Below are 10,541 nucleotides of genomic sequence, written 5' to 3' on the forward strand. Positions count from 1 at the left end.
TCTCCATGTGCCTGCAAGTGTGTGTTAGCGTGCATGTGCACACATTATATGTCAGTGTGTATATTTCTGCGTAGGTTGTGCACATACAGGGGGACTTCGGGATACAGGTCTTCGTCTTTTTGTAGCCCATCGTCACGACATTCTCATGTGGCTCCTCCTACATACCTTTTAGTGTAAGTTATACAGTCTTGGCATCATACGTTTCTGTGGAATGTGAACAATAGAGTAGCCTGTGTGGGAGAGGCAGCTGAATAATCCGGCATTATTAAACTGCAGGCTCTCATCTAACTCCACATTTTCACACACACCGCAACACAAACAAAAATATCTTCCACTCTACGTTTTATTGCCTACGCCAAAACGGATTGAACAGTGATGACAACTGAAATGATCTGATTAAACAATGCAAACTTCAAGTTGAACTTGACATTAAGCCTTGTGACCTTGAAGGCTGCAAGCATTGGGTTGATATGATCATGTCTTACAGCTAGTCTTTGCTAATCTACTAAACATGCTTACAAGTACAATACACAATGAGAAAGCGTCAAAATGCACAAACAAGCAAGAAGAAAAAAACGCTTGATGGACTCCCCCTTGTAGGGCAGGGCGCAGCAGCTAGATGGCATCAGTATGAGATGTCAGAGGTCAATCAAACTGACAGAGTATGAGTCTTCTGACACTATAACCTAGCCAAACTAAGTTCTAAGCTTCTAAAGCATTTAACAACATGTACATTTCCCATTTTTTCATTTAAATATAAGGAGGTTTGAACCAGACAAGGAGGGTTGAACAGACTTTCATCACGTCACGATGTTACTGAAAACACCAATGTGATTTTCAGACTTGGTAAAGGTCAAACACATTTTGAGCGTGACAACAGGTCACCCCAAACCCTGTAAGTGTGTACAGTTTTAAATCTTTAGCTTCATCAAAATCTAACGAAATTTGTTGATTCATGGACAGCGGAAGGCCTTAGTCTGCTGGGTCCTTAGCCACCTGATTGCCCAGGGGGGTCAATAAACCAACTAATAAAATTCTTAAATAACAGTTGTTGTTTTTTAACACAAACAACTATCAAAGAAACCAGCAAAATTTTGTTTGTTTGTTTGTTTGCTTAACGCCCAGCCGACCACGAAGGGCCATATCAGGGCGGTGCTGCTTTGACATATAACGTGCGCCACACACAAGACAGAAGTCGCAGCACAGGCTTCATGTCTCACCCAGTCACATTATTCTGACACCGGACCAACCAGTCCTAGCCCTAACCCCATAATGCCAGACGCCAGGCGGAGCAGCCACTAGATTGCCAATTTTAAAGTCTTAGGTATGACCCGGCCGGGGTTCGAACTCACGACCTCCCGATCACGGGGCGGACGCCTTACCACTAGGCCAACCGAACCAGCAAAAGTTGAAAGTAAGACAAACAATAATTAGATAAAAATTTACATGAAATAACATTTCACAATACACTAGAGATGTTCGCAAATGCAAACGGAATCAAGGGCGGATCAATTCACTTTGGAGGGGGGGGGGTTACAAATTGACTGCGAAGTTTTTTTTTATCCAAAGAAGCAAAATAGAGCTATCTGGTGCATCCTGAGCCAATAAATTACCTCTTTTTTGGGGGGTGGGGGTTACGTAACCCGTGTAACCCCCCCCCCCCCCCCCCCCCAGATTCGCTCTTGCGGAATACAGAGAGAAGAAAGTAACATTTTTGTATAAAATGGTATTTGATTCAGTGAACAAACACAAGCCTCAATGTTATTGGAAAGCATAGAGAAGAACGTAAGCACAAAGTAGTGTTTTGGTTTTATGACAGAGCATAGTTAGTCATGAGAGACATTCTTTCAGAGTTGTCTTTTGAAAACATAGCATGACAGGAGAGAGAGAGAGAGAGAGAGAGAGAGAGAGAGAGAGAGAGAGAGAGAGAGAGAGAGAGGTCATTATGAAAAACAGAGAGACAGAGAGAGAGAGGGAGAGAGAGGGGAAACAGAGAGAGAGGGAGAAAGAGAGAGAGGGAGGGAGAGAGAGAGGGAGAGAGACAGAGAGAGAGGGAGAGAGAGGGAGAGGGAGAGAGAGAGAGAGAGGGAGAGAGAGAGAGAAAGAGAGAGAGAGAGAGAAAGAGAGAGAGAGAGAGAGAGAGAGAGAGAGAGAGAGAGAGAGAGAGAGGGGACTCTAGAGGCATTGTATACAATAACAAACAAACACAACCAAGTCAAACATGGGCAAAAACATCAAGAACGATCAAAATTCAGCATTACTCAAATAGTTATCAAAACAGTCTTTGTCCAAACAAACCGACAGGTTAAAAGTAACATTACAACATAACACCTGATCAAGACAACACCTACACAATAATAAAGTTAAGTCCTTCAAAGAGCTAGCTCAGTGCGAAGCATGCTGGCTTTCAAAAGAGCTTGTCGCTATCAGCGTGAGTACGAGTCCCATGATCGGCATGGGTTATATTTTCAGTCAATTTTGAGCATGCTCTTCCAGGTTTCCAAACACCCCTGTGTGCTCGCATGAATACAATAAAGATCCCAAGTTCACAGCCAAAGTCTCAGGGCTTGGAAAACATGAACACAAGCATACAGAGAAGAAAAAAAGTTAGCGCTGTATTGCATTGCAGTTCGCTTTTCCCAGGGAGCAAGCAACCCAAATTTTCATGAGGGTAACCGCACAGGACTATAACCTTTTTATTACCCATTCCTGAAGTTGACGACAGAAAATATTGCGTGCAATGCTGTCTGCATGATATCCCAGACTGAAGTCCGGCAACTGAGTTCTTCGGCCATAACCAATCAAAATGAAGAAAAGTTCAGACAATTGATGGAACGTTTAATCATAGACAACAAAAACCATTCACAACAATTACAACCAATCAGTATTTATATGTAGACAAACAGAATACACAACAGGCAAATAGTGATGAAAGTAAATGTTGTCCATTCCAAAATGGACCAAGCAGAAAAGCAAATTTGATCAGTTTTGACCAAAACTAAATTTGACAATTAAGATTTTAAAGTTAGGAGTAAAGTCATCTTGTCACCAACAGTATTCAAATGTATGCAGCACAAGCAGAACATGAAAAGTGCTACATGTACTACTAAATGTGTTACATACAATGATACATATATATTAGGTTATACAGCCTGAACCACAGAATTATCTGACTGCTCCAAACACACACAAACATACAACACAATAGCATCCAAGTTACAGTATAACACAATAACATGACAACATAATTGACCTAAGTCATAAGAAAGACACATGACAGAAACAACAACTCTATCTTAAAAACAGTAAAACGAATTAGAACACAATAACATCTGAGTTCAGACATTACAACATAACATTAACAACACACACAATGACATTACAACATAATGGCATTCAGACAACACATGAAACATACACATGAAAATGTTCAAACATGAAAAATTTACAAACTACACATCAAACAACGCTCTCTCTAAGAAAGCAGCAAGAATTGGAGCACTAACACATTTAAGTTACAGCATGATAACACAATGGCATTACATTCACAACCCAATGGCATTTAGACAACACAATTGAAACATACATGTATATGAAACATTCACATAAAAATGTTCAAACAACATAGCAAACAACAAGTCTACCTTAAAAATGGTAACATGTACACAATATATACCAACACCATCTTCTTTTCTGTCCCTGTTTTGCCGTTGTCAAGGATACAAGATTCTGTAGCGTGTCTAGAATCAACAAGCTATCAGCTTATAGTGGTAGGCTTTGATTCCAAGGAAGAGAAATTTCTTCTTCTTTTGGCTCTTTGTTCCAACTTGACCTCTCAAAAGCAGCAGGATAAAATGTCCCAAATGTTAAGGATTTGACGATTCGGATGGCTCACGTTTGAAGCCTAAGCTCGCAGGGCTCGACTGCTGGTATCTGCCATGATCGGGTCGCTCAAAGCTTGCAGGGCTTGGCTGTCGGTATGTGCCATGATCGGGTCGCTCAAAGCTTGCAGGGCTTGGCTGTCGGTATGTGCCATGATCGGGTCGCTCAAAGCTTGCAGGGCTTGGCTGTCGGTATGTGCCATGATCGGGTCGTTCAAAGTGTGCAGGGCTTGGCTGTCGGTATGTGCCAGGCGCGGATTGGTTAAAGCTTGCAGGGCTAGGCTGTTGGTATCTGCCAGGGTCAGGTCTGTCAAAGTTCGCACGACTTGGTTGTTGGTATCTGCCAGGGTTGGATTGGTCTACGTTCCCAGGGCTAGGCTGTCCGTATCTGCCGAGGTCGGGTCGGTCGGCTTGCAAGTTTGAAGTTTCTGGTTCCGATGTCTCCTGCTTGAGGTCGGAGGGGTCAGGGTCAGGCGCTTGGTATCTCCCAGGGAGGGATCCCTCGCCCTGCGACTCGGAGGTTTCTGTTTCTGCACTCTGTGAAACAGTTGTAGTTGGAATCAAACCCTTTTCGTGCCTCCTGGTGTGAAACGCCAGACTGTGCTTCTGGGTGTAGGCTGCGTCGCAGAACTGACACTTGAATGGCTTCTCTCCAGTGTGTATCCTCTGGTGCACCCTGAGGTTGTAGCTGGAGGCGTAGTGCTGGCCGCAGTACTGACAGGGGTAGTTGCTGTCGCCGAAGTGCAGGCGGGTGTGGGTCAGCCAGATGGAGCGGTCAAAGAACTTTTTTGGGCAGTAGTCACACTGGTAGCGCTTGCCCTCGATGTGGCTCCGCCGCTTGTGGAGTACCAGGGAGTGGCGCACGGTGTAGCTCCTCCCGCAGATGTCGCACACGTACACGGGCTTCTCCTCCTCGCTGTGCTTCTCCTGCATGTGGTACTTGAGCACCGCTGGCACCGTGAAGTGAGTGCCGCAGATGTTACACTGCAGGCGCTTGTGTCGCGCGGTCACCTGGCCGTGCATCTTCTTCAGGTGTGTGTCTAGCTGTATAGGCACCTGGAAGACGTCCCCGCAGGTGTCGCACAGCAGGGCCTTCTTGGCGCTGAACAGCTCGTTCATGTGTTTATGCAGCAGGCGCTTGCCGGTGGGACAGGTGGTCACGCACGACAGGGTTCCCTCGGGGGTCACACGCACGTGGGCCGCCATTTCGATCCTCACCAGCGTCACGTCGCACAGGTTGCACGAGTAGTAGCTCCCCTGCAACAACACACGTTGCACTCAAATCAACTTTTACACACAGCGGAGACTCCCTCATAACACTCACACACATGTATGCACACCCACACACACACACACATGTATGTACACGCACATGCACACACACATATACACGCATGTGCGCACTCACACCCAAACACACACGTGTATACATGTGCGCACTCACACCCAAACACAGTCCCTTGTAACACATATTTCACTACAGCAAGTTTTATATACAGCAGAACCCACCTCATAATACAGGCAATGATTGTTGTCCTGTATCCGTCCCGGCAAGACATTAAATAGATTAATCTTGGCTTGACGCTTTCAGATACTCAGACTTGCACCCTAACTTAATAGCACTGCTGAAAACATACACATTGCAATTACAACTATTCGTGACTTACTACTAAGTATCAGAAATTCCGAATGCATATGAACATTTCAATTATAAGCTTTGCAATTTTCTTTGTATTTGGTCATTTCAAACTTAAACTTTGCAAGCAACCCTTCACACAAAACTTTGTTGCAAACCAATTCCTGAGTGATAGTCAGAACCAGATAGCATGATAATATAAAAGATATTTGCACAAGCTTACTTTCTCTGTCGGCACTTTCTTGACAGTGTCCTTCAGAGACAAGGTCACATAACATTCTGCAACACAAAACAAGCACACAATTAACATCATATTGCTCTCTGCTGCACACAACTTGTCATCACACTCTTTGTAACTCCCTCTGACTCACGACTTGTCATCACACTCTTTGTAACTCTCTCTGACTCACCACTTGTCATCACACTCTTTGTAACTCCCTCTGACTCACGACTTGTCATCACACTCTTTGTAACTCCCTCTGACTCACGACTTGTCATCACACTCTTTGTAACTCCCTCTGACTCACGACTTGTCATCACACTCTTTGTAACTCCCTCTGACTCACGACTTGTCATAACACTCTTTGTAACTCTCTCTGACTCACCACTTGTCATCACACTCTTTGTAACTCCCTCTGACTCACGACTTGTCATAACACTCTTTGTAACTCCCTCTGACTCACGACTTGTCATCACACTCTTTGTAACTCCCTCTGACTCACGACTTGTCATCACACTCTTTGTAACTCCCTCTGACTCACGACTTGTCATCACACTCTTTGTAACTCCCTCTGACTCACGACTTGTCATCACACTCTTTGTAACTCCCTCTGACTCACGACTTGTCATCACACTCTTTGTAACTCCCTCTGACTCACCACTTGTCATCACACTCTTTGTAACTCCTTCTGACTCACGACTTGTCATCACACTCTTTGTAACTCCCTCTGACTCACGACTTGTCATCACACTCTTTGTAATTCCCTCTGACTCATGACTTGTCATAACACTCTTTGTAACTCCCTCTGACTCACGACTTGTCATCACACTCTTTGTAATTCCCTCTGACTCATGACTTGTCATAACACTCTTTGTAACTCCCTCTTGACTCACGACTTGTCATCACACTCTTTGTAACTCCCTCTGACTCACGACTTGTCATCACACTCTTTGTAACTCCCTCTGACTCACGACTTGTCATAACACTCTTTGTAACTCTCTCTGACTCACGACTTGTCATAACACTCTTTGTAACTCCCTCTTGACTCACGACTTGTCATCACACTCCTTGTAACTTCCTCTGACTCACGACTTGTCATCACACTATTTGTAACTCCCTCTGACTCACGACTTGTCATCACACTCTTTGTAACTCCATCTGACTCACGACTTGTCATAACACTCTTTGTAACTCCCTCTGACTCACGACTTGTCATAACACTCTTTGTAACTCCCTCTGACTCACGACTTGTCATCACACTCTTTGTAACTCCCTCTGACTCACGACTTGTCATAACACTCTTTGTAACTCTCTCTGACTCACGACTTGTCATAACACTCTTTGTAACTCCCTCTGACTCACGACTTGTCATAACACTCTTTGTAACTCCCTCTGGCTCACGACTTGTCATAACACTCTTTGTAACTCCATCTGACTCACGACTTGTCATCACACTCTTTGTAACTCCCTCTGACTCATGTACAAGCCTTCACTCATTTGTTCTACACACATAACCGCACGTATTTGCTTGCAAATACGCTCAGACAGACAGACAGACAGACATCAAATGATAAATTTTTGTGTCAAGAAATGAGACTGAACTGCCAAGACAAAACAACACACACACACACATACACACTCACTACTCACACACAAAATGACCTTCTCTTACAACTTCACATCAACAAGGACAACAATAATTCACAAAGTCTGAGAATCACACACATGCATGCACTCGGCCGCGGACACAACCCCCCCCCCCCTCACACACACTCACCCACCCCCACACTCAACACCCCCCCCACACACACACGCTCTAAAGAACCTTGGCTAGCAAACCTGAACAAAGCAGACCAAAGTTCTGCCATTAAGACAGAATCACAGCCACACACCCACACACACACCACCACCCCCCCCCCCCACCACCCACCCACCCAGGTTAGGGGCGTACCTTCAGGCTCCATGGTGAGGGTGATGTGCTTGGTCTTGATGTGGCTGATGACGGTGTAGTCGCGGGAGTAGGGTTGGTTGCAGAACTTACACACATATATGTCCGTCTCCTCTGGGCCAATCGCCATTGGCCGTTTCGACCGGATTACTGGAAATCAGGGACCAGAATGCTTTTTTTAATTTCATCAAGAAAACATCAAACTTTCAAGTTCTCAATTTTATACAAATTGTTGCATGTTACTAGTGACGAGATTGATACAGATACAATTACCCTTACTTAGTCCTATAACTGTGGATGGGACATCATGCAAATGGTTTTTTTCTTCTTTTTTTTTTCTCGTTTTTTTTTTCTTCTATTTTTTTTTTTATAAAACTACAAAACTGATTTGTTATTTTTTGCAGCAGAGTATACGATACACCCAAATTTGGAAAAAAAATTATTTACAAAAAAATGGAATTACATGTAGTCTTGAAAATGTAAAAGCTTTTTTTTTTTTAAATCAACAAACCAAAAACTTTCAATCATTCTGATCCCTGAGAGAAGCTGGGTTCCATGGTCACACATGGTTCTATTTGCGTCGTCTCACTTTTAAATTCCCTTGGCCCACTATTTTGACCAAAAAATACCTGTTGGTGACAGGTGGCCTGCAATGTACGGACACTTTGGGCTTGTACCAAGGCTGTCCTTTCATCACATGCACCATTGTATACATATTGCACTTTGGGCTTGTACCAAGGCTGTCCTTTCATCACATGCACCATTCTATACATATTGCACTTTGGGCTTGTACCAAGGCTGTCCTTTCATCACATGCACCATTGTATACATATTGCACAAAAGTGTGTGTTTGTCTTTTGTCTGTCATCAAAGTATAAAGCTTTTGACTTTTATAAAAGCAGCAAATAAAAGCAAGAGACAACACAAACAAAACACCTCACCAACACATCACACAATACAAAACACCTCACTAACACATTACACAATTACACAATACAAAACACCTCACTAACACATTACACAATTACACAATACAAAACACCTCACTAACACATTACAAAACAAAAGGGTGATCGGCTGCAAGACATCCAGATGACTACTGAAAAGAACATCTGTTAGCGAGATCATCCATTAAATATGTGTGCATTACGAGTTTTTTTTATTATTTCGTGTTGCTGTTGTTAACTTCCAGTGAGTACATTGTTATCTTGTTCTACTTCTTCTTACCTGCAGTCTTTTGTTCCAATTACTAGAGAGCTTGATCGACAGACGAAAGCAGCAGCTAACAAATAAGGCCGCTGCTAACGGCACGATATCATTTGGCTAGCAAATATGCTAGCGGCACGATATCGTTTGGTTAAGCTGCTAACGGCACGATATCGTTTGGCTTGGTCTTCAACAAGCAAATATGCTAGCGGCACGATATCGTTTCGCTTGGTCTTCAACCAGCAAATATGCTAACGACACGAAAAAACTTGGCTTTAGGAAGGCTAAAGTTTTAACAAAACTGAATGATGAGACTGAATAAGCTTGAACTTGTATCCTACGATCGATAACCAGGCAAGAGTGTAGTGTACGTCATACATCCTCAGCGGTCACGTCACTTTAGTAACAATATGGCGTCATGTATGACGTACTTCACATGGTGTCTTGGTGAATCCCGCGATATGTGTATGTTTGATTTTTATATCTCTTATATATATATATCCCCCCGCGGGTTAGGGGGAAGAATTTACCCGATGCTCCCCAGCATGTCGTAAGAGGCGACTAACAGATTCTGTTTCTCCTTTTACCCTTGTTAAGTGTTTCTTGTACAGAATATAGTCAATGTTTGTAAAGATTTTAGTCAAGCAGTATGTAAGAAATGTTAACAGTTAAGTCCTTTGTACTGGAAACTTGCATTCTCCCAGTAAGGTCATATATTGTACTACGTTGCAAGCCCCTGGAGCAATTGTTTGATTAGTGCTTTTGTGAACAAGAAACAATTAACTAGTGGCTCTATCCCATCCCCCCCCCCCCCCCCCCCCCTTTCCCCGTCGCGATATAACCTTGAACGGTTGAAAACGACGTTAAACACCAAATAAAGAAAGAAAGATATATTATATATATTGTATATATTTTATTTATTTATTATTTTGTGTGTGTGCGGATTTGTAAAGCTGGATGAGACCGTAGCCTTAAAACTCTGGTTTATCCCGCTATAAGATAACATTATTATTATTATTATTATTATACCCCCAGTAAAAAGTGGGCTCTAACTCTATATACTCGTACAGCACTGACGGCGGAGCAGGGGGGACCATAGCCCCCAAACAAATGTATTGGGGGGGGGGTGGCAGAGTATCCTTTGGTCCCCCCCAAAAAAAATCTGCCTAAAAAAAAAAAGTAAAGTTTACACGGTACACCCCCCCCCCCACCTACTCATCAACATGGTCAGACTTTAAGGGCCGAAAAGTTTCCATACCCGGCTTACAACATTGTCCGTATTGCTCCAGCCCCCCCCCCCCCCCCCCCCCCATCAACTTTTTCCTGACAACTGAAAAAAATCATAAAAACCCTGGCCCCCCAATGATTTTGACGCTCCGCCGCCCCTGTAACAGGAAGATCTAGCTCCCATATCCGCATTCGGATAATTCTCAATGCTAATATGATGGGTGTGTATTTTATTGTTTAGAGGTCAATTATTGTTTTTGCTGGTGTTATTGATCCGCAGATCTTACACACACACACACAAACACACACACACACACATGTATGCGCGCCACACTGTCGCACAATTCCACCCCTCTTCCGCTCGCAAACAAACTGATCACAAAGTTTAAGATTAAACACATTTGGACAAATATATTTATTTAT

At 43.4% G+C, this 10,541-nt stretch overlaps 1 protein-coding gene across 1 annotated transcript; it reads right to left on the bottom strand.

Moving 5' to 3' along the window:
* Positions 1 to 3,740: 3,740 nt before the first annotated feature.
* LOC138974901 (zinc finger protein OZF-like) lies at positions 3,741 to 9,437 on the bottom strand. Its single transcript, XM_070347618.1, has 3 exons — positions 7,689 to 9,437; positions 5,741 to 5,796; positions 3,741 to 5,138 (listed from the first exon to the last, which is right to left on the bottom strand). The coding sequence occupies exons 1-3, from the start codon at positions 7,813 to 7,815 to the stop codon at positions 3,867 to 3,869; spliced, it is 1,455 nt and encodes a 484-aa protein (XP_070203719.1). The 5' UTR covers positions 7,816 to 9,437; the 3' UTR covers positions 3,741 to 3,866.
* Positions 9,438 to 10,541: the final 1,104 nt, after the last annotated feature.

This window comes from Littorina saxatilis, linkage group LG8 (assembly GCF_037325665.1).
Source record: "Littorina saxatilis isolate snail1 linkage group LG8, US_GU_Lsax_2.0, whole genome shotgun sequence".
Lineage (NCBI taxonomy): Eukaryota > Metazoa > Mollusca > Gastropoda > Littorinimorpha > Littorinidae > Littorina > Littorina saxatilis.